The 25,001-nt window shown below is 46.1% G+C and overlaps 1 protein-coding gene across 1 annotated transcript in view; it reads right to left on the reverse strand.

The window, feature by feature from the left end:
• Positions 1 to 25,001, reverse strand: part of VMP1 (vacuole membrane protein 1) — a 175,636-nt gene that overhangs the window by 129,551 nt on the left and 21,084 nt on the right. Inside the window, exons 2-5 of the mRNA XM_058164136.1 lie at positions 19,450 to 19,548; positions 14,309 to 14,444; positions 4,093 to 4,183; positions 511 to 621 (exon numbers count right to left, since the gene is read on the reverse strand). Coding sequence (XP_058020119.1) covers positions 511 to 621; positions 4,093 to 4,183; positions 14,309 to 14,444; positions 19,450 to 19,522 — 411 coding nt within the window. The 5' untranslated portion in view covers positions 19,523 to 19,548. The remainder of the gene's footprint in view (positions 1 to 510; positions 622 to 4,092; positions 4,184 to 14,308; positions 14,445 to 19,449; positions 19,549 to 25,001) is intronic.

A 25,001-nucleotide genomic window follows, 5' to 3' on the forward strand; every position in this document is an offset into this window, starting at 1 on the left:
CCCACCTACCTGTTCTACCTACTTTCTTTTTCCGTGCGAAGAATGTGCTTGGCATGCACTGTGCATGCATGCAAAGCATGCTCTTGGTGCGCATGCAGCGTGCTTTTGGCGCACAACTTGCATGTGCAGGCTGCGAACTGGTGGCAATCCACTGATGAGTTCACCACTGACTTAAACCCCTTCCGAGGTCAGTAAAATAATTTAAACCCCACCAAAATCTATTTTCCTCTTGCCAGCCACAGTGAGACAGATTATGCAAATATGTTTATTTTCTCCAATTCCCCCAAATGAGCGTGGTTTTGGTGTAAAATCTCAATCCCTGAACAAGTTATTAATATATTATTATATTATCAATATTACGGTGATGGGTACCACAACAAATATGCGTATTATGATTGTTTAAAAATAACTCTACCCAGTCCACAAACTGATGAAAATTGAACGTTATATAAATAAATAAATTAAAAAAACATGAGAGAGAAAGAAAAAAAAGGGAAAAGTTAAACTTACCAAGTAGAGCAGAAAGGTGTGAAGACCAGTTCCAAGCCCCACAGAGGACAAGATGCCTAACCCGGCCCAATAGGCGCACCATAAAAGCCTTTTTTCCATATACTGCACATACTGAGGAAGAAGCAAAAAAGAGAAAAATAAATTCAACAACATTTCTAAAGAAAACACGTCCTAGTGGTTAGAATGCAGTACTGCAGGCTAACTCTGCCCAACGCCAGCAGTTCAATCCTGGCTGGTACAAAGTTGGCTCAGCCTTCCATCCTTCTGAGGTCAGTAAAATGAGGGCTTAAAATCGTTGGGGGGGGCAAGATGCTGACTCTGTAAACCACTTAGGGCGGTAAAGGACTTTGAAGCGGTATATACTGTACTTTTCGGAGTATAAGACATACTTCCCACCCCCCAAAAGAGGGTGGAAATGTTGGTGCGTCTTATACCCTGAATTTTTGGCCTCCTGAAGCCCCACCTCTTGCATCCCGTTTTTTGCTAAAAATGGGCCTATTTTTCTCAAAAACGCAGCACGCAGAGGCTTTGGGAGGCCTGTAGTGCTCCTGGGGGCTGGGGAGGGCAAAAACACAGGGCAAAAAAATGGGCCTGTTTTTAGCCCCCCAAACCCCTCATGCACCACGTTTTTGCCTTCCCCAGCCCCCAGGAGCACTCTGGAGGCCTCCCAAATCCTCTGTGCGCTGCGTTTTTGTGAAAAACAGAACGCGCAGAGGGTTTGGGAGGCCTGCAGAGTGCTCCTGGGGTCTGGGGAGGGCAAAAAACATTTTTTTTCTTGCTTACCTCTTCGAAATCTTGGTGCGCCTTATACACCGGTGCGTCTTATAGTCTGAAAAATACGGTAAGTCTAAGTGCTACTGCTATTGGCAGAGTTCCATAAAATTTGGTTAGCCTCGGCTTATGTAGGGCAAGGAGGCGAGTTATTTTAATTCAAGCTCAGATTGAAACAACCTACTTCTTCACCGGTTTAGAGGCTTAGAGGCAAGATAAGAGAAAACTTATCCCTCTCATCCCGAATTAGAAGCTTAAGAAAACAAACAGCGGCTTCATTCTAATTCAAGAATCTCCAGAGTAAGTGGGGCAGATGCTAGGTTGTTTTCGGAGAAAAGCTGATAAATATAGTTAGTTTTTGCTTCTTTTAAAAAAAAAGTGTACGGTACGAATACAAGAGAATATTTGTAGTCACGGTTGAACTGTAGAGTCCTTGGTGCTGTCTAAGCTTGGTTGTTTTCTTGCAGACGTTTCATGACCCAACTATGTAACACCATCAGTGCTTAGAAGGGAGTTTCTTCACTTTTCATATATTTGTGGCTTGCCCCTTCAGTGTTGGTGTGAGTGTTGTGATGGTTCCTTGACTAGGCTGTTGTTTACTCACTGATTGTCTAAGTTGATGGTTCCTTGATTGGGTGTTGTTTATAGCCCGGTTGTTGATCTAGTGTTACTCTAAATGTTACCATCAAGAACACTCTAAACAGACCAAGCCACTGGCATATAAATATGGAGCAAACCCTGCTCCCTTCTAGCACTGATGGTGTTACCTAGTTGGGTAATGAAAAACTCAGAAGAAAACAAGCAAGTTCAGAGAGCAATCAAGGGGCCCCAAAGCGTGCAGTACTTGTTGGCAACATACTAGGCACATGAAGTCTAAGTTGATTAAAAGATGAGAGGCAATGTAGGACAATGGTTAAAATGCTGGACTAACATCAGGGGCGGGTTTCAAAACCTGTCGCTACTGGTTCGCATGCGCAGAAGCATCCGGGCAGGTGGGCAGAGCCTCTCGTCGCCGCTACCGGTTTGCCTGATCCGGGGAAAACCGGTAGCAACCAACCACTGACTAATATGCAGTCAGGTAAATCCAGGGATATCTCTGGTTACTAGTGTCTTCGTAGGATAATCCCACCTACAGCAGAATTCCCCCAACTTTTTTCACCTTTACGGACTGGAGGAGTGGAGGGGGAGAGGGGATGGTTCCACACAAGCAGTGGGCAAGCACGAACGCAGGTCCATTTGCATGAAACCCACCTGCCTTTCATTGACGACCTGGATACTACACGGGTCAAAAAGAGTGCTGTGAAAATATTTACAGATCCATCACATCCTGGATGTAAACTGTTTCAACTGCTACCCTCAAAACGACACTATAGAGCACTGCACACCAGAACAACTAGACACAAGAACAGTTTTTCCCCGAACGCCATCACTCTGCTAAACAAATAATTCCCTCAACACTGTCAAACTATTTACTAAGTCTGCACTACTATTAATCTTCTCATCGTTCCCATCACCCATCTCCTTCCATTTATGACCCTATGACTGTAACTTTGTTGCTTGTATCCTTATGATTTATACTGATATTGTTTCCTGATTGCTTAATTGTAGCCTATGACTATAATAATAATTACAACAGAGTGGGAAGGGACCTTGGAGGCCTTCTAGTCCAACCCCCTGCCCTGGCAGGAAACCCTATACCATCTCAGACAGATGGTTATCCAACATTTTCTTAAAAATTTCCAGTGTTGGAGCATTCATTAAGTGTTGTATCATTAAGTGTTAAATTTGTACCCTATGACTATCATTAAGTGTTGTAAGTGTTGTAAGTGTTGTACCTTGATGAAGGTATCTTTTCTTTTATGTACAAATTCCTTGTGTGTCCAATCACACTTGGCCAATAAAAAATTCTATTCTATTCTATTCTATTCTATTCTATTCTATTCTATTCTATTCTATTCTATTCTATTCTATTCTATTCTATTCTTCCCATTCCATTATTCGCTCCTATTCTTATTCCATGCCATTCTCTATTCTATTCTAATTTCATTCCATTCCATTCCATTCCACTCATTCTCTTCTCTTCTCTTCTTTTTTTTTTTTTTACATTTATATCCCGCCCTTCTCCGAAGACTCAGGGCGGCTTACAGTGTATATGGCAATAGTCTCATTCTATCTGTATATTTACAAAGTCAACTTATTGGCCCCCCCCAACAATCTGGGTCCTCATTTTACCTACCTTATAAAGGATGGAAGGCTGAGTCAACCTCGGGCCGGGCTTGAACCTGCAGTAATTGCAGGCTGCTGTGTTCTAATAACAGGCTTGTTACAGCCTGAGCTACCACGGCCCTCTCTTCTCTTCTCTTCTCTTCTCTTCTCTTCTCTTCTCTTCTCTTCTCTTCTCTTCTCTTCTCTTCTCTTAGAATAGAACAGAACAGAATATTTTATTCTATTCTATTCTATTCTATTCTATTCTATTCTATTCTATGAACAGCGGGCAAACGCACCTATGCTCATGGCAAATGGGAGCATGCATGCACACGCTTGTATGCCCACGCTTGCACAAGTGGCAATGCATGCACATGTGTGCATTCACGTGCCCCTTCGGCAAGCCGGTTCCAAACGGCCCAGCAGTGGGCTGCAGCCCAGGGGTCGGGGACCCCTGACCTATAGCCTTGTTGCGAGGCTAAAAGAGGTTCCAAAGAATCTTTAAGTCTCTCCTATGTGCTAATTACAGCTTGGATCGATAGAATGTGGGTAGACGCTTTTGAGAATTCGGGAGAACACCAGATTAAGGCTATGCGTGTACTTTACCCGTTGATGTGCTCCCTCGATATAATACGTAGATGTAAGAATGGCAAGCAGCAGGAGGAGGGACACCACTATCCTTCGGCGATGCCACAGTCTGAGGAAAAGGAAGAAAAACAGCGGTTACAATCCCAGATCTGGAAAAAGGAGCGCAGATGGTCCTTGGCTTACGACCCTTCATTCAGCGACGGTTCCAAGTGACAACAGCACTGGGAAAAAGTGGACTTTGGACTGGGCCTCGCACTCACGACTGCAGCGACGTTTTAATCACGTGATCAGAATTGAGGTGCTACACATTCTATTCTTAAAATTAAAACCAAATCATAAACCTTAAGTATTTCTATAGACTAGGGATGTGTTGTGGTCCGCCAGCAGCCTGCGGAGCTGGCAACAGAGTCGGACAGCGATGAGGCTGAGGAAGAGTGTGGGCCAGTCCTGGAGGCTGTGGAAAGCCCGGATGAGGGCTCTGCGTTGGAGGCTGAGGTGGGGCCAGGGCCATCGGGGAGTGAGGTGCAGACTCCAGAGTTTCCAGAGACTGATAGTAGTGAGGCAGAGGAACAGGAGGAGCCTGTTCCTAATGCACGCATGAGAAGAGCTGCCAGAAGGCAAGAGCAGCTCAGAGAGGACGACTCGGGAGTAGAGCCAAGAGGTGATTGGCCTCTCCCATAAGACCAGCAATGGCGTTTGGGCTCTTTGCCAGAAAACAACGTTGATAGCTTTGTCTTGTTGCATTTATTTTGCATCGGTGTCTTCTGAACTTTTGCCAAGAAAGGCCTTTGGCAGTTTGACTAATTGGACCAAGGTTGGCGATAGGACTGAGGAATTTGTGTTGGGAGGAATTTGCTTTAATTTAGTCGAACTACGCTGGGAATGAAGAAATTCTCAGCTGTTCGAATAAAGTTTGCTTGTTTTTACACTGACTGAGTTTCCTACTACCTACTGGGGCCTGGGTCACAACAGGATGGGACACGCAACGTTCCTTGCCTCCCTGCTCTAGTGGGTCAGGTAGATGTGACCGGTCCCTCAGATAATATGGTCCCTATGCTAGAAAGGGCTTAAATGGTTATGACTAACACCTTGAATTGGATCCAGAAGGAACCTGGTAACCAATGCAGCTCGGTGTCACATGTGCCACCTTAAGAGCCTCCAGAACTGTCTGCAGCACTGAATTCTGCACCAGATGTAGCTTCCGAACGCTCTTCAAGGGTAGCCTCATGCAGAGCGCACTACAGTAATCCAACCGAGAAAGATGACCAGGGCGCAAGGGACTGTGTACAGAGGGTCTCCCCATCCAGGTATAAGGGCGCAACTGGCACACAACACAAAATTGAGCAAAAGCCCTCCTAGCCACAACTGCTACCATGACACCTGCAAGGATCATCAATAGAGGAGAGGGGTGTTGATTTCAAGGCCCATGGACCGGATCTGGCCTGCAGGGTACTTAGATCTAGCCTATGGGGCTGCCCTGGAAATAGCAAAGGACCGGTCTGCATGCGCCCCCCCCCTCGCGCTCCATTTTCACTGGCAAAGGGTGTCAGGAGACAGCTGCAGCTGAAAATGGGGCCAGGGGAGCGCCTCCCCCCCGCAGAGCTCCATTTTTGCTGGCAGAGGGCAAGGAAAACAAACTGAAAAGAAAACAAAAGGAGAAATGTTTCCCCTTTTGCATTTGAGCATGCAAGAAGGGACAGGAAAGGAGAAAGGGAAAGAGGAAAGACAAAAAAAAAGAAGGAAAGACGGGAAGACAGCAAGGAAGGAAAAATAAGGGAAGAGGGAAAGGAGGAAAAAAAAGAAAAGGAAGGAAGGAAGATTATAATGACTGAGGGAGGGTTTGAGGGAAGTCAGGGGTAGTCAACCTTTTTATACCTACCGCCCACTTTTGTATCTCTGTTAGTAGTAAAATTTTCTAACCGCCCACTGGTTCCACAGTAATGAGCCATGTATCGTCGTCTGCGCATGCCTCTCACGCATCGTGGATTGGGTTTGGGGGGGGTGGTGTCTACCAGCTCTGCTTGTCCGTTACAGCTGGGTGGTGTGGGGGGAAATGCGCGAGCTATTCTGGGATGAGGCTCTTTTGTTTGCGGTCGCACTATAGCGCCATTTAGTTTCACTTATGTAACGTGAACTAAACTTATGCACGGGTGATACAAATAGTATATTTTCAGAAATTTAAATTGTCACGGGGAATTTTATGAAAACCTAATGAAAATGTTTTTAAATAATGCGATGATTTTTTTTTTTTAAGTCAATTAAATTAAAAAAAAGGAAAGTGTTTCAGTATTGGACAAAACCCCTACTTCCCACCATGAAAGCTGGAACGCCCACTAGTGGACGGTAGGGACCAGGTTGACTACCACTGCCTTAGAACTTGGCCACCAGAGGTGCCCCCAACACAAGTGATCTGGTCATGCCCCACCCACCCCGGCCACGCCACCCCCCACCCTCCTCGAGATCAAACACAACCCTGATGTGGCCCTCAATGGAATCTAGTTTGACACCTCTGATATAGCAGAACATCCAGATTTTACACCAGCTCTATTTGGGGCCATGCAGCTCCATCCGGAACGAAAGATGCTAAACAATGGAATCCCGAGGTTGTACTGTTGAGGCTGAACTCGTTTCAAGTCAAGGACTGCCTGGATTATGGATCCCGTTCCCTGTGACACATATGCTGGGTGCAGGTCCAGGGGCACCTGTTCACAAAAGAATACGGCTGCAAAAAAGGGACTTTCACCAGTGGAACTCAATGTCCTAGGGCAGAATGAAGACTGATAGTGCCAATGATTACCTTAATTATAAATAGGTCATTGATGGAGAAATGTCATATATTCTGGGAGAATAAAAGCGGCAATGAGGAGAAGACATTATAAAGATTATAAAGTGTTAATACCACTTTATAAGGCCTTGGTAAGGCCACACTTGGAATATTGCATCCAGTTTTGGTCGCCACGATGTAAAAAAGATGCTGAGACTCTAGAAAGAGTGCAGAGAAGAGCAATATTGATGGTGAGGGGACTGGAGGCTAAAACATATGAAGAACGGTTGCAGGAATTGGGTATGTATAGTTTAATGAAAAGAAGGACTAGGGGAGACATGATAGCAATCTCAGGGGCTGCCACAAAGAAGAGGGAGTCAAACTATTCTCCAAAGAACCTGAGGGTAGAACAAGAAGCAATGGGTGGAAACTCATCAAGGAGAGAAGCAACTTAGAACTAAGGAGAAATTTCCTGACAGTGAGAACAATTAATCAGTGGAACAACTTGCCTCCAGAAGTTGTGAATCCTCCAACACTGGAAGTTTTTAAGAAGATGTTGCATAGCCATTTGTCTGAAATGGTGTAGGGTTTCCTGCCTGGGCAGGGGGTTGGACTAGAAGACCTCCAAGGTCTCTTCCAACTCGGTTATTATTATTATTATTATTATTATTACCAGACATGATCCAGCGTGCCAGTTTCCGAAGCTTTTTTCCTAATTCTTTGGGTGTTCCAAGCATTTAAACCTTATTCATTCAAAAGCTGGAAAGGCGAAGAGTCAGACATGATTTAACCTAATGGGAGAATAGCTGATTATGGGCCAAAGTCCTCTTTTAGTGGTCGGAACACAAGTTCCACATAATCCTGATCTTTGCCCAGTGAAGAATTCATTTCAAAAAACATGCAGACTGTAATGTTAAAGTGAGAAACCTCTGATCTCCTCCCCCTCAGCTAGGTGAAGAACAGGGTGGGGAAGACAGGAAAAAGCCAGACATGTGTAATGGAGAGGAGAGGGGTAGTCAATGGTAGTCCTTGACTTACAACTATTCATTCGGTGACCATTCAAAGTTACAAAAATACTGAAGAAGTGACTTATGAGAGGTTTTCAACAACCGCTGCAGCAGCCTCATGGTTGGGTGTCAGCAATCTGCGGCTCCAGAGCAGCATACGGCTCTTTGGGCCCTCTGCTGTGGCTCCCTGGCAGGTGATCCCACCACTCGCCCTTCCCACCCACCCCCCAGTCACTCCTTGCCTGGCCTGAGAACTACTTGTTGTGTCTCGTCCGATCTCACCACAGCCGGGGCCTTCTTATCTGCTTCCGAACACGGAGGAATGTCCTAGTATGCCTCCCAGCCCCAGCCCTGGCTCCATGCCCAGACAGGCTGAAGAGGAGGAAGTATCTCCAGCCCCCAGCTCTGGCTCCATGCCCAGGCAAACGGAGCAACTAGACCCCTCCCCCTCCTCCACAGCATGTGAGCCTGAGGGAGGTCAATTGCCAACAGCTGCCGACTGGAGTGACCCTCGCTTCAGAAGACTTGATAGACGGAGGCAACAGAAGGAAGGGAGGGGCAGGCCTGGATAAGTGCTGAGTCATGGAGCCACACCCCATGGCCTATATAAAGGACCTGCTTTCTGGCATTCTCTGAGTCAGGCAAAGTCTAAACATATCTTGCTGAAGTCACTTTCTGGTCTCCTGCCTGCCCTGAGGACTTTGCTAGGACTTTGGCAGAGCTGCAGAGGCACGCCTGATTCGGATTTCCCTGACCCGGCCGTCAGCGGAGGAGTGGGACACGACACTACTTGCCTGGACTACTGCAATGCTCTCTACATGGGGCTCCCCTTGAAGAGCACCAGGAGACTCCAACTGGTCCAGAATGCGGCTGCGCGGGTTATAGAGGGAGCACCATGATGCTCCCATGTAACCCCTCTCCTGCGCAGTCTGCACTGGTTGCCAGTGGTCTTCCGGGTGCAATTCAAGGTGCTGGTTGTCACCTTTAAAGCGCTCCATGGCACAGGACCGGGTTACTTACGGGACCGCCTACTGCCACCAACAGCCTCCCATCGGCCTGTGCGCTCCCATAGAGAGGGCCTCCTCAGGGTGCCGTCAGTTAAACAATGTCGACTGGCGACCCCCAGGGGGAGGGCCTTCTCTGTGGGGGCCCCTGCCCTTTGGAATGAGTTGCCTCTGGGGTTGCGCCAACTCCCCGACCTCCGAACGTTCAAAAGCGAGCTCAAGACTTTGTTATTTCATTGGGCGGGGCTAGCCTAATCGAAACTTTTAAATTGGGGTTTTAGAATGGTTTTATGTTAGTTTTTAATTTGATTTGGCCAAATTTTTAGAATCGGCTTTTTAATAAGCTTTTAATGTTTGTTTATGTTTATGTTTTTATCTTTGGCTGTAAACCGCCCTGAGTCCTTCGGGAGAAGGGCGGTATAAAAATCCAATAAATAAATAAATAAATAAAATAAAAAACGGAGAAGCGGCCAGGGCAAAGACAGAGAGATATAGCGGGGGGGGGGGAGGGAGGGAGGGAGGGGGAGAGAGAGAGAGAGAGAGAGAGAGAGAGAGAGAGAGAGAGATGTCAAAAGGGCCGGTTTAGCTCTGCCTGGTAAGGCCTGTTATTAAGAACACAAAGCCTGCAATTACTGCAGGTTCGAGCCCGGCCCAAGGTTGACTCAGCCTTCCATCCTTTATAAGGTAGGTAAAATGAGGACCCAGATTGTTGGGGGGGCAATAAGTTGACTTTGTAAATATATACAAATAGAATGAGACTATTGCCCTATACATTGTAAGCTGCCCTGAGTCTTCGGAGAAGGGCGGGGTATAAATGTAAACCAAAAAAAAAAAAAAAAAAGGATTTTCCAGTGTTTTTTAACAACCGGTTCTCTGCCCTAATGACCGTTTGGGTAGGCATGGCGGGGGGGGGTGTCATGCGACTAGTGGAAGTGAGTGAGGTTGGGTTGGCCACGCCCATCCAGGTTTTGTGGCTCCCGGTGTTTACTTTTCTGTGGGAAACGGGTCCAAATGGCTCTTTGAGTGTTTTAAGGTTGCAGACCCCTGCCTATGGTCATGTATGTATATCTGACGGTTGCATTATCACATCAATGATCATTGCACAATCCAGCTGGTTTCTGACAAGCAAAGTCATTGGGGGAACCAAACCAGATTCGCTTAATGACTGCAGTGGTTCGTTTAACAACTGTAGCCAAAATTCTGCTATTCAATCAGGCGGGACTAGCCTAAATATTATTTTGATTTGATATTTTAGTTTAACTTAGTTTTAATTGAATTTTAAACTGTATTAATTTATTTATAATTTTATAGTTTAGGGTTTTATATCGGTCGTTTGACCGTTTTAGTTTTAAATTGGCCGGTTAAATATTTCATTTTAAATGTATTTTAAATTTATTGTGTTCCTATGTGTTTTAATAAGGCTGTACACCGCCCTGAGTCCTTCGGGAGAAGGGCGGTCTAGAAATCTAATAAATAAAATAAATAAAATTTAAAAAAAAAAGGTCATGAAATGGGGCGCCACATTCTGAACTGTCTTGCTTAGCAACAAAAATTTTGGCCTCCACTATGGTTGCATGTTGAGAACTACCTGTATAGGGAATACGGTTTTAAATTTATGAGAGGATTAATGTGCTTGGGGGGTCAAACTCCAGAACACATTTATCTTGAAAGAACTGGCTAATATGTGAAGAACAGTTCATTGCAATCCTAGACAGGTAGTCCTCGACGTACGACCGCAATTGTTTCTTAGCAACATTTGTTGCTAAGTGAGACATTCGTGAAGTGATTTTTGGCCCAATTTATGACCTTTCTTGCCACAGTGGTTAAGTGACTCACTGCAATTCATAAGTTAATAACCCGGTTCTTAAGTGAATCTGGCTTCCCCATTGTCTTTGCTTGCCAAAAGGTCACAAAAGGGAATCACACGACCTTGGGACAAAGCAGCAGTCGTAAGTCTGAACCGGATGCCAAGCATCTGAATTTTGATCAGATGATCCTGGGGCTGCAGCAAAAGTCGTAACTGTGAAAAATGGTTGCAAGTGCTGTTGTAATTTTGAATGGTCATTACATGAACTGTTGCAAATTGAGAGTTACCTGTACTGCTTCCAATATAAGAAGGGACATTGAAAGGAATTATTGAGTCTGTCATCTGCACCTCTAGAACTGTCTGGTTTGGTTCTGCAACCCAACAAGACAGACACAGACTTCAGAGGATCATTAGAACTGCAGAAAAAACAGTGGCTACCAACCTGCCTTCCATTGAGGACCTGTATACTGTACGAGTCAAAAAGAGGTCTGTGAAAATATTTAGAGACCTCTCACATCCTGGACATAAACTGTTTCAACTCCTACCCTAAAAACGACGCTACAGAGCACTGCACACCAGAATAACTAGACACAAGGAGTTTTTTTCCGAACGCCATCACTCTGCTAAACAAATAATTCCCTCAACACTGTCAATCTAGTTACTAAGTCTGCACTACTATTAATCTTCTCATTGTTCCCATCACCTATCTCCTTCCACTTACGACTATATCCATGGTTTGCATTTATATCCCGCCCTTCTCCGAAGACTCAGGGCAGCTTACACTATGTTAAGCAATAGTCTTATGTATAACAATACCTTGTGATTGACCCGGGAAGCCGGGGGGGGGGGGGAAGGGGGGAAAATGTTTTTGTTTTTTAAAACTTTTTCAATTAAAAAAAAAAAAAGAGAAGAGGAGTATGGGAGAGGAAAGGGAAGTAGGTATGAGGAGGGTAAGGAGGAGAAAGAAGGTAGGAAAGGAGAAGAAAGAGGGAGGGAAAAGGAAGAAGAAGGTTTGTTGTAAAACGGAGGGAAACAAACGGTAGAAGAGCAACCCCCAAATGTAATTAAGTGTTTTATCTTTGTGCTTTTTTAAGAAAAAAATATGTATGATTATTTATGGACGAAAGAATGTACATTTACAATATGTATATGAGAAAAGAAAAAAGAAAAACTTTTTTCAAAAAAACCAAAAACAAAGTTACAACGACATTGAAAAAAGTAACTTATGACCTATTTTTCACACTTATGACCACTGCAGCATCTCCATGGTCACATGACTTATGCTTGACAACTTGTGCTTGACAACTGATTCACATTTATGACGGTTGTCGTGTCCGGGGGGGTCACGTAATCATCTTTTGCGACCTTCTGACAAGCAAAGTCAATGGAGAGGCTATAGATTCACTTAGCAACTGGGTTACTTATTTAACAAATGCAGTGATCACTTAACAAGAAAAGTCGTAAAATGGGGCAAAACTCACTTAACAAATTCCTCACCTAGCAACATAAAATTCTTGGCTCAATTGTGGCCGTAAGTTGAGGACTATCCGTACTTTCTTCACATAAATCTTGAGTTACGACCGTGATGGAAGCCTGCCCCATCACGGTTGTAATTCATGAAAGTCGTAAAGCGGATAGATCACGCAACCGATCTGAGTTTACGACTCTTTAGTTGTGGCGGTCATTAAGTGAATGGTGTGGTTGTTAAGTGAACCCACGGAGGCAAATGACAGTTTTCAGCAAAACTGTGATAAAACAACAGTCCTATGACCGCAAGGTAGTGCAAATCAGGAGTCTCCAACCTTAGCAACTTTAAGACTTGTGGACTTCAACTCCCAGAATTCCTTTGCTGGCTGACTACCTAACAGTGGCCAACTAGAAACATTTTCAGTTCAGAAGTCCAGTTCCTCCAGTTGGAGATAAAGAATTTTTTAAAAAAATTTTTTAGGTTTGCCTGAGACTTTTTTATTTATTTATTTAATTTTGTCACAACAGTATACATAAACATTGTTATAAGTAAAAAAAACGTATCATGAAGAAAATATATATATATATATATATATATAAGTAAAGAATATGCATTAGCTATATTAATTTGATATAATAAAGGGAACAATAGGACAGGAACGGTAGGCACTTTTGTGCTCTTATGCACGCTTGAATTCCTAATTGACATCACTGAAGTGCCATCAAATGTCCAGAAGGATGAAGAGCAACTAAGAATTCTGTCCTCCACAGAGAATTTGCACATGCCACTTTTCCAAAGTTTTCCTACCAGATGTTAACTAAGTCATGAGAGCCAGTTTGGTCTAGGGGTTAATGCACCAGGCTAGAAAGAGGGAGACCATGAGTTCAAGTCATGCCTTAGCCATGAAAGCTGACTGTGTAACTTTGGGCCAATCACCAGGAGACAGTGAGTCTTGCCTTAGGCATGAAAGTCAGCTGGGTAACTTTGGTGCATTGCCCGTGCGAGCAAGCACATGCGCAGAAGGTAACAAACACATTACTTCCTGTTAAAAACAGGAAGGAATTACCCCCGGGCAGGTGGGCAGAGCTTCACTCCGCCATCGCTACCGGATCACCAAACTACCGGCTACGATCGCTACTGGATCAAGCAATCCGGTCAGATCTGGTAACATTCACCCCTGGCTCAATTCACCTCACAGACTTGTTGTTATGGGGAAAACAGGGAAGAGGAAGTGATATGTTTGCCACCTTGACTTAGTTGTAAGAATAACAAAGGCGGGACACAAATAAAAACAATCCTTTAGATTGATTCTAGAGAGTCGTGTTTCTCAACCGTGGCAAGTTGAAGATGGATGGGCTTCAAGTCCCAGAATTCCCTAGCCTGCATAGCTTGTTGTTAAAGTCTACCCATTTTAAACTTAAAGGTTGAAAAACACTGCTCTAGAGCAGGGGTCTCCAACCTTGGCAACTTGAAGCCTGGCGGACTTCAACTCCCAGAATTCCCCAGCCAGCAAAGCAAAATCAAAGCAAAGGGGAATTCTGGGAGTTGAAGTCCTCCAGGCTTTAAGCTGCCAAGGTTGGAGACCCCTGCTCTAGAGCATACAAGGCCAGTCTTCTTAATCAGAAGTGCTTCCTGTTTTATGTAAAAGGGAGAAAATTGATCTAATTTCTTAAACCAGGGGTCAGGAACCTATGGCTCTGGAGCCGCATGTGGCTCTTTCACCCCTCTGCTGCAGCTCCCTGTCGCTCAAAGTATGTGTCACAACTCCCAATGTGCGACACCCGCCGGCATACGATTTATTGAGCTTTTCAACCCCCGGTAAGCCAACCATGGATAAATCCACGAAAAGAAAAGTTTCAGAAGAAAAACAGAATGTTTAATTCGACTACATATGCTAGTTTTATTGTCGCTCAGGAAATAGTCAGCAAAGGAAGGGTTTTGTGGCTCCCGGTGTTTTCTTTTCTGTGGAAAACGGGTCCAAATGGCTCTTTGAGTATTTATGGTTGTTGACCCCTGTCTTAAACTAACCAAGGCCCAGGAACATCTGGAATTGGGTCAGTGGAGAAAGTCGGAGGACCAGGAAAAGGAAGGATAGACAGAAGAAAAAAGTTTATGCCTTTTACCCAAGCGATGTTTTGCGCCCACACATCCTTTGGGGAGGGTTTCCTTCTCTCCCACACTTACTTTATGGTCCAGTCTTTCGCGTTTGTTAAAGTTTCCAGGAAGAAATACTGCAAGGTAAGAATTGGTTTTGCCCAGAGGACGATGCTCTGACGCGCCTCTCGTTCTTTCCGCTTTTGTTCACTCGACAACGAGGGCTCTGGAAAAGGAGAAACGGGAGAGCATGTAATCCTCAATTTACAACAGTTCATTTAGTGACTGTTCAAAGTTACAACTGCCCTGAAAAATGTGACTTATGACTGTTTTTCACAGTTACGACCTTTGCAGTATCCCTGTGGTCACGGGATCAAAATTCAGAAGCTTGACTCATATTTATGACAGTTTATGACGCGGGGTCATATGATCACCTTTCGCGACTTTCTGACAAGCAGAGTCAATGGGGAAGCCAGATTCACTTAACGATGGGGTGGCTAACCTATCAACTGCAGTGAGTCCCTTAACAACTGTGGCAAGAAAGGTCGTAAAATGGGACAGAATTCACTTAACAAACTGTCTTACTTTACAGCAAAACAACTTCGTAACTTTGGGCTCAATTTTTTTTTCCACTTAACCACTGCGTGCAAGAACAGTTGCAAAATTGGACAAAACTCACTTAACAAATGTCTCACTTAACAACGGAAATGTTGATCAAAGTGTAGGTCCCATGTCAAACTGAAGATCACATTGTAACTGGTCGTAACTTGAGGGTATATACCAGGGGTGAAATCCAGCAGGTTCTGACAGGTTCTAGAGAACCGGTAGCAGAAATTTTGAGCAGTTTGGAGAACCAGCAAATGCCACCTCTGGCTGGTCCCAGACTCAGGTGGAAATGGAGATTTTGCAATATCTTTCCCCCAGGAGTGGGGAGGGAATGGGGATTTTGCAGTATCCTTCCCCTGCCACGCCCACCAAGCCTACCACACCTACTAAGCCACGCCCACAGAACCGGTAGTAAAAAAATATGGTTTTCACCACTGGTATATACCAGTCCAGTAGCTGATTTTCATGTATAGTTAGTCCAGAATGCAGCTGCGCGGGTGATAGAGGGAGCTCCGCGTAGCTCCCATATAACACCGCTCCTGCGCAGACTGCACTGGCTGCCTGTGGCCTTTCGAGTGCACTTTAAGGTTTTGGTTATGACCTTTAAAGCGCTCCATGGCTTAGGGCCTGGGTACTTACGGGACCGCCTGCTGTTACCACATGCCTCCCACCGACCCGTACGCTCTCACAGAGAGGGACTTCTCAGGGCGCCGTCCGCCAAACAATGTCGGCTGGCGGCCCCCAGGGGAAGGTCCTTCTCTGTGGGGGCACCCACACTCTGGAACGAACTTCCCCCGGGTTTACGCCAAATACCTGACCTTCGGACATTCCGTCGCGAACTGAAGACGCATCTTTTTATTTGCGCGGGGCTGTCTTAAATTGAATTTTATCTTTTATCAATTTTTAAACGGGGTTTTTAGTATGGAAATTTTTTAATTTTAGGCTAATTTAAATAAGTTTTTTAAATGGTATTTTAATCTGTATATTGTATTGTTTTATCTTGCCTGTACACCGCCCTGAGTCCTTCGGGAGAAGGGCGGTATAAAAATCAAATAAATAAATAAATAAATAAATGTAAATGACACCGCAGTTCAATGGCTAGATGGCTCAGACATTGGTATCTGAATAGAGATCCTTTTAATATTCGTATTTTATTATTTTTTTTTAAAATCTAGGTCAGGGTGTCAAACTCGATTTCATTGAAGGCCCATCAGGGTTGTGTATGACCTCAGGGGACCGGGGTGGGCGTGGCCAGAGAGGGCATGGCCTGCTCGATGTCACTCATGTCGGGGGCGACTGTGGCAGCCCAAGCGCTCTGCCAGTGACAATGGGCTCCCGAGCTCAGTTTCCGGCTGCAACAGCCTCCTGCAACCCTCTGCCTGCGAAAACGGAGCTCGGGAAGGACTATTTTTGCTGGCAGAGGGTTGCAGGAGGCTGTTGCAGCCGGAAACGGAGCTCGGGAGCCCGTTTTCGCTGGCAGAGGCACCACAGGCCAGTCCCTCACTGTTTCCAGGGTGGTCCCGCGGGCCACATCTAAACACCCCGCAGGTAGGATCTGGCCCCCGGGCCTTGAGTTTTATACCCCTGCTCTAGGTGAAATGTTAATACATATTCCAAGTCCATGTACGATATGGCCTAGCAGGGGTCTTCAAACTTGGCTCTTTTAAGACTTGTGGACTTCAACTCCCAGAGTTCCTCAGCCAGCTATGCTGGCTATGCTCTGGGAGTTGAAGTCCTACAAGTCTTAAAAGAGCCAAGTTTGCAGACCCCTGGCCTAGGCTAAATAAATAATTAAACAAACCTGCTTCTCCCACTGACTTTGCTTATCGGAAGTCGGGTGGGAAAGTCGCAAACGATGATCACGTGATATGGAGAAACCGGAAGGTAAAATGCATGCTGGTTGCCAAAGTTTTCATCCCATGATTGTGGGAATGTTGCATAAGTGCGAGGGCTGGCCGTCAGTCACTTTTTTCAGTGCCGCTGTGAGTTTGAACGGTTATTAAACAAATGGTTGTAAGTCGAGGACTGCTTGTAAACACATTGTGTGGGTAGTCCTTGACTTACAATAGTTCGTCTAATGACCTGTCGTGTCCCACTCCTCCGCTGACGGCCGGGTCAGGGAAATCCAAATCAGGCTTGCCTCTGCAGCTCTGCCCAAAGTCCTAGCAAAGTCCTCAGAGCAGGCAGGAGACCAGTAAGTGACTTTAGCAAGATAAGTTTGACTTTGCCTGACTCAGAGACTGCCAGAAAGTAGATCCTTTATATAGGCCATGGGGTGTGGCTCCATGACTCAGCACTCATTAAGGCCTGCCCCTCCCTTCCCTCTGTTGCCTCCGCCTATCCAGTCTTCTGATGCGAGGGTCACTCCAATCAGCTGTTGTTGGAAGTAAACTTTCCTCAGGCTCACATGCTGTGGAGGAGGGGGAGGGGTCTAGCTGCTCCGTTTGCCTGGGCATGAGTCAGGGCTGGGGCCGGGAGATGCTCCTTCTTCTGCAGTTTGTGTGGGCATGGAGCCAGGACTTGGGCCGGGAGGCATACATTCCTCAGTGTTCGGGAGCAGGTAAGAAGGCCCTGGCTGCTCTGAGGGCGGGCAAGACACAACATGACCGTTCAGAGTTAGAACGGCAATGAAAAATGTGACTTATGACTGTTTTTCATATTTTCAACCGTTGCAGCATCCCCATGGTCATGCGATCAAAATTCATCACGCTTGGCCAAGTGACTCCTATTTATGACGGTCGCAGTGTCCCAGAGTCATGCGATCTCCTTTTATGACCATCTGTTGTGGTCCATCAGCAGCCTACGAAGCTGGCAACCGAGTCAGACAGCGATGAGGCTGAGGTGAGGCCAGGGCCATCAGGAAGTGGGGTGCGGACTCCAGAAACTGATAGTAGTGAGGCAGAGGAAGAGGAGGAGCCTGTTCCTAAGGCACGCATGAGAAGAGCTGCCAGAAGGCAAGAGCAGCTCAAGCAAAGAGGACGAGGGAGATAATTGGTCCCTCCCATAAGGCTTACAGCATACTCAGCTGTACTTTTCCACCCTAGGCCACCCCAACGAAGCTGTCAAAGTGCTGTCCCAGTGTTTGGAAGCCGTACGGGTCTGGATGGGGAGAAACAGGCTCAAACTCAACCCCTCCAAGACAAAGTGGCTGTGGATGCCAGCATCCCGGTACAGTCAGCTGCAACCACGGCTGACTGTTGGGGGCGAGTCATTGGCCCCAATGGAGAGGGTGCGCAACTTAGGCGTTCTCCTGGACGGGCGGTTGTCCTTTGAAGAACATCTGACGACCGTCTCCAGGAGAGGTTTTTATCAGGTCCGCCTGATCCGCCAGTTGCACCCCTTTCTGGACCGGGATTCCTTATGCACAGTCACTCATGCTCTTGTTACCTCTCGCCTGGACTATTGCAATGCTCTCTACATGGGGCTCCCCTTGAAGAGCACCCGGAGGCTCCAGTTAGTCCAGAATGCAGCTGCGCGGGTGATAGAGGGAGCTGTCCGGAGCTCCCGTATTACACCCATCCTGCGCAAGCTGCACTGGCTGCCTGTGGTCTTCCGGGTGCGCTTCAAGGTGTTGGTTACCACCTTTAAAGCGCTCCATGGCTTGGGACCAGGGTACCTACGGGACCGCCTACTGCCACCTTGTGCCTCCCACCGACCCGTGCGCTCTCACAGAGTGGGACTTCTTGTGGTGCTGTCAGCCAAACAATGTCGGCTGGCGGCCCCCAGGGGAAAGGCCTTCTCTGTGGGGGCTCCTACCCTATGGAACGAACTTCCCCCTGGACTCTGACAGCTCTCTGACCTTCGGACATTTCACCGCGAACTTAAGACGTACTTATTTCTGCACGCAGGACTGGCATAGGATTTTAGATGATTTTATGGGTTTTTAACTTTTAAGTAGTTTTTAGGGTTTTAAAATGTATTTTAATAATTGGGCCAAATTTAAATAAGTTTTTTAGCTATTGTTTTTATTTGTATTGTATGCGTTTTGATTGTTGTTTTATATGGCTGTTAACCGCCCTGAGTCCTTCGGGAGAAGGGCGGTATACAAATTAAAATATTATTATTATTATTATTATTATTATTATTATTAAAACAGACCAGCAATGGCGTTTCAGCTTTGCCGGAAAACAATGTTGGTAGCTGCGTCTTCTGCTTCGTGTATGTCTTTGTTTTTGTGGCTTCTAGACGTTTGCCAGGAAGGGCCTTTGGCAGTTTGCCTAATTGGACTAAGGTTTGTGAGATAACTGATGAATTTGTGTTGGGAGGCATTTGTTTTACTTTGAGTTGAACGACGCTGGGAATGAAGTAATTCCCAACTGTCTGAATAAAGTTTGTTTTTCCACGGACTAAGTTTATTACTACCTACCTGGGCCTGGGTCACAACACCGTCTGATAAGCAAAGCCAACAGGGAAGCCGGTTTCACTTAACAAACGTGTTACTAACTGAAGAACGGCAGGGATCTGCTTAACAACTGGGGCCAGGGAGGTCGTAAAATGGGGCCAAACTCACTTCACAAATGTCTCTCACTTAGCAACAGAAATGTTGGGTTCGATCGTGGTCGCATGTCGAGGACTACCTGTGCTTGTTTCATCCTGCAGGAATGATTATTACCGACCCAATATACCTAGCAAGCTTCCGTTGAGCACTTTGCTCATCGCGGTGCGCCTGAAGTCACAACGTCTTCCATTCTCTGCCATCTCATAGGTCAGTCACTTTGCGGTGCCTAAAATCAAAATGAAAACACAATCACCAACCAGAATTATTATGTAGAAATCAGCTTGAAGGCCAAGAGGCCCATTCCGGTAACCCAGGAACAGATGCAGGAATCGTGTATGTCTAGTATAAATGAATAGGTAGGCTCAGGGGCTAGGACGTTGAGCTTGTCAGTCAAAAGGTCTGCAGTTCAGCGGTTCGAATCCCCAGTGCACCATAAGGAGGTGAGCTCCCGTGACTTGTCCCAGCTTCTGCCAACCTAGCAGTTCGAAAGCACATAAAAAATGCAAGTAGAAAAAATAGGGACCACCTTTGGTGGGAAGGGAACAGCGTTCCGTGCGCCTTTGGCGTTGAGTCATGCCAGCCACATGACCAAGGAGACGTCTTCGGACAGTGCTGGCTCTTCAGCTTTGAAATGGAGATGAGCACCACCCCCTAGAATCGGCAACGACTAGCACATATGTGCGAGGGGAACCTTTACCTTTTTATTATAAATGAAAAGAAGGACTAGGGAGGACATGACAGCAGTATTAAAATATTTGAGGCACTCCTACAAAGAAAAGGGGGGGGCAGGGGTGAAATCCAGCAGGTTCTGATGAACCGGTAGCGGAAATTTTGAGTAGTTCGGAGAACTGGCAAATACCACCTCTGGCTGGCCCCAGAGTGGGGTGGGAATGGGGATTTTGCCGTGGTGGCTCAGGCTGTAAGATAGCCTGTTATTAAAACACAGCAGCCTGCAATTATTGCAGGCTCGAATCCCACCAGGCCCAAGGTTGACTCAGCCTTCCATCCTTTATAAGGTAGGTAAAATGAGGACCCAGATTGTTGAGGGGGGGCAATAAGTTGACTTTGTAAATATACAGATAGGATGAAGACTATTGCCTTACACACTGTAAGCCGCCCTGAGTCTTCGGAGAAGGGCGGAATATAAATGTAAAAAATATATATATATATCCTCTCCCAGGAGTGGGGAGGGAATGGGGATTTCGCAGTATCCTTCACCCACCACGTTCAGCAAGCCAGGCCCACAGAACCGATAGCAAAAAAAATTGAATTTCACCACTTGGTGTGTGTGTGTGTGTGTGTGTGTGTGTGTGTGTAACTATTTCCAAAGCACCAAAAGGCAGGACAAGAAACAATGGAAACTAACCAAGGAGAGAAGCAACCTAGAACTAAGGAGAAATTTCCTAATGGTCTCCCAAAGGTGCTTTTTTGAGGAGGCAACTGGACCTTCTGGTTTTTCTTTGAAGAGGTTTCGCTCCCAGAAGCTTCCTTCAGCTCTGACTGGATGGTGGGGAGTGGAAGGATTTATATTCCTTGCAGACAGCTGGCCGTTACTGCAAGAAATATAAATCTGCAAAGAATATAAATTCCTTCCATTCCCCGCCATCCAGTCAGAGCTGAAGAAGCTTCTTGGAGGAGAAGCGAAACATCTTCAAAGAAAAATCAGAAAGTCCAGCCAGTTGCCAGTTCCCTCTTGAAAAAAGCACCTTGGGGACAACCATGACCTGGATGACTGAGAATCTCCCATAGACATTTCCTAAGGGCGAGAACAATTAACCAATCACCTTGTGCGACCTTCCTACAAGGCAAAGCCAATGGGAAAGCCAGGTTCCCTTATCAACTGTGTGTCGCTAACTTAACCACTGCATTGGTTCATTTAAAAAACTGTGGCAGAGAAAGGCCATAAGAGAGACCAAAATTCACTGAACCACAGTGCTACTTAGCAATGGAAATGTGGTGCTGAATTGTGGTCGTAAGTCGAGGACTACCTGTACAGGGGTCTCTTTCATTCATCCATACAATCAGGACCCCCTAGTACTGTGTTGGTGAATCTATGGCACTCGTGCCACAGGGGGCAGGCAGAGCCTTCTCTGTGGGCACGTGTGCCGTCGCCAGCTGCTGTTCTAGTTTCCGGTGCGCAGGTGCGCTGGAAAACGGCTGAAAACGGCCCAAAAAACAGCCCGGAAAATGGCCTGAAAACAGCCCAAAAATGCCCCCCCCCCAAAAAAAATGGCCTGGAAACAGGCAAAAAATGGTCTGGAAATGGCCTGAAAAACAGTCTGAAAACGGCCTGAAAAACAGCCTGAAAATGGCCCAAAAAACGGCCTGGAAACAGGCAAAAAAAACAGCCATGCATGAGACAGCGGCCTGAAACAGCCACAAAATGGCCTGAAACAGCCTGGAAACAGCCAAAAAATGGCCCGAAAAAGGCCCGGAAAATGGCCCGAACAACAGCCTAAAAATGGCCCAAAGATGGCCTGGAAACAGCCACAAAATGGCCTGAAAAAGGCCTGGAAAATGGTCCAAAAAACGGCCTGGAAACAGCCAAAAAATGTCCTGAAAAATTCTGAAAACGGCCTGAAAAACAGCCTGAAAATGGCCCCAAAAGCGGCCTGGAAACAGCCAAAAAATGGCATTGAAAACGTCCCCCCAAATGGCCTGAAAACGGCCATAAAAACCAGGCATGTGTGACACGGCCAGCTGGTCTTTGGGTTTTCGGTGCTCCGGTGCGCATGAAGACCAGCTGGTCGCGCGCACGACCATGCCGGAAACCCAAAGACCAGCTGGCCAGTACATGGGTTTCTGGAGCTCCGGTGTGCGCACATGCACACACGTTCGTTTGGGCACTCTGGTGCCAAAAAGGTTTGCCAACACTGTCCTAATATAAAACAACAACAAAAAAAATGGCTGAGGGAGAGGGCCGGGAAGAAAGCCATTATTTCCCCGCCCCCCCCCGGCCCATTCCTTGGCCTGGGACTGTTTACATTCATGAGCGGGAAGCTTCTATCTACAACGCTTTGTCGTCGGCGTAAGAATTTCAACCATGTTCCACTGCAGGAATCTCCAACCTTGGTCCCTGTGAGACTTGTGGACTTCAACTCCCAGAGTTCCTCAGCCAGCTTTAAGTCCACAAGTCTTAAAGGGACCGAGGTTGGAGACCCCTGCTCCACTGATTACTGGCGCATCGTATCGCGTTTCTGTTGGCCAGCGTGCTGTGCAATTGCGATCTTGTGGCACAGCACCACCGGCTGGCTTTGGTATCCAGAACCTTTAACCTGTACCATCCTCCCTATGACTTTTCAAACGGATGGTGGCTTGCAGGAAGGGAGGCTGAAACGAGAGACAAAGGTCTGAAGGGTGGCCCATTGAAGAGACCAACAGAGAGGAGAGAATTTGTAGCTGAGGGTTCAAATGAAGGGTCCTTGATGCTCTCGGAGCTCGGTGGTTTTCTTGCAGACATTTCATGACGCCAACTAGGTAACAACATCAGTGCTAGGTGGTCTAGACCTAGTTGGGCCATGAAACGTCTGCAGGAAATTTCATTTTTGTGGTCACCACGATGTAAAAAAAGATGTGGAGGCTCTAGAAAGAGTGCAGAGAAGAGCAACAAAGACAGTTCCCGGTTGCAGGAACTGGGTATGGCTAGTTTAATGGAAAGAAGGACTAGGGGTGACATGATAGCAGTCTTCCAATATATTTGAGGGGCTGCCGCAAAGAGGAGGGAGTCAAGCACCTGAAGGGAGGACAAGAAGCAATGAGTGGAAACTAATCAAGGAGAGAAGCAACTTAGAACTAAGGAGAAATGTCCTGACAGGGAGAACAATTAATCAGTGGAACAATTTGCCTCCAGAAGTTGTGAATGCTCCAACACTGGAAGTTGTTAAGAAGAGATTGTATTACCATTTGTCTGGAATGGAATAGGATCTCCTATGTTATGCCTCGTCCTCCCTCCTCTCCTCAACCGGCCCCTCCCGTCTACACTCGGGCCTGTTATCAGACTCCAAGTCTGATAATGAAGATGAACGGCCTGTCATGCCTCCAGCCCCCAGCCCTGGCCCCATGCCCGGAGAGGATTCCAGGAACGAACAAAGAAACCTGATAAACCTCACTCCTACAGCCTCTGAGCAGGAAGCCAGCCACGTGCTGGAATTACTGACAGCAGATCCAGCTGAAGAGAATTCAAAGTAGGTGGACCCTCACTTCCGGAGATCTGAGAGCCACACCAGCCGAAGGAGGGGTGGGGCAGGCCTGGATAAATGCTGAGTCATGGAGCCACACCCCACAGCCTATATAAAAGACCTGCTTGTGGCATTCCAACCTTGAGTCAAGCAAAGTCTCATCTAGTTTGCTGCTATCGGACTCTATCGCTGAAGTCACAACTTGGACTCCTGCCTGCCCTGATAAACCTCGAAGGAATTTGACAAGTTGCAGAGGCTCGTTGCCACGTTTGATACGGACTTCCTAGACCCGGTCGTCGGAGGGGGAGGGGGACACAACATCCTACTTGAGCAGCGGGTTGGACTAGAAGACCTCCAAGATCCCTTCCAACTTTTATTCTATTCTATATCTGATCAAAGGACTCTCACACTGTAGAGAGTCTGAATTTAGAACAACTTTACTGTCACTTTAAATGTATACTAACTGGCGTACATTAAAATGAAATTTCAATGCATACAGCTCTCAAAGGGTCACCTCTTCCAATATACACTAAATAAACATGACAAAAACATAAAGAAATGAATAAAAATTATGCATATACCCACATATATTATATGACACAGAGAAACAACACACTGCTGTTCAGATGTATAAATGTACATGGCTTATTCTCACTTCCCTCCAGAGGGTAAGATTGGAACTCGTGGGATGAAATTTGAAAGATGTAAATACAGGGAGTCCTCAACATACGACGACAGAGGAGCCCCAGAGTTCTGTTGCTAAGCAAGACAACCACTAAGTGAGCCATGCTCAATTTTATGATTTTTTTTTTTTTTCCTACAGGTCCCTGAATTTTTAAGAACTTTTCCCATCGTCTTTAATTTACTTTCTGACAAGCAAAGTCAATGGGGAAACCAGATTAACTTAACCACCGTGTTACTCACTTAACAAGTGCAGTGATTCACTTAGCAAGAGAGGTAGGTCGTAAAATGGGAGGGGGGGGAGGGAAACACATTTAACAACTGTCTTGCTTAGCAGCTGAAATTTCTGCCTCCACTGTGGTCGTTAAGTCGAGGACTACCTGTACATTAGAAGCTCTGCTACTGTGGAAAGACATTGAGGAATCTGGTAAGGAAACCATCTCCCAAACCTGACCCAATGCGTCATGTCTAGTAAAATGTAATTAGTTGCGTTCATGCAACACACTAAGATTAAATTATAGCTTAGGAGCCCCATTGCTTAAGTACACACAGTGCATTAGCTAAACAAGTCCAGGCTGTGATTTACGGCAATATAAATCTAGTTCGTGTGTGCTCTGGGGATACCGCTTTTCAGTTAATGGCTGAGTTTATAAATGGACTACACTTTCCTTTATGGAGAAATGAGAGAGGTGTTTAAGGTTAAGGTTTCACGGAGGAATGGGTGCAAATGAGTCAGAGGCTATATATTGCTTTCTTCAGATACTTGGAAAACTGAGAGAGAGTTGTTTTGTACACGACACCTACCCCAAAGGGTTCCGGT

This window comes from Ahaetulla prasina, chromosome 1 (assembly GCF_028640845.1).
Source record: "Ahaetulla prasina isolate Xishuangbanna chromosome 1, ASM2864084v1, whole genome shotgun sequence".
Taxonomy (NCBI): Eukaryota; Metazoa; Chordata; class Lepidosauria; order Squamata; family Colubridae; genus Ahaetulla; species Ahaetulla prasina.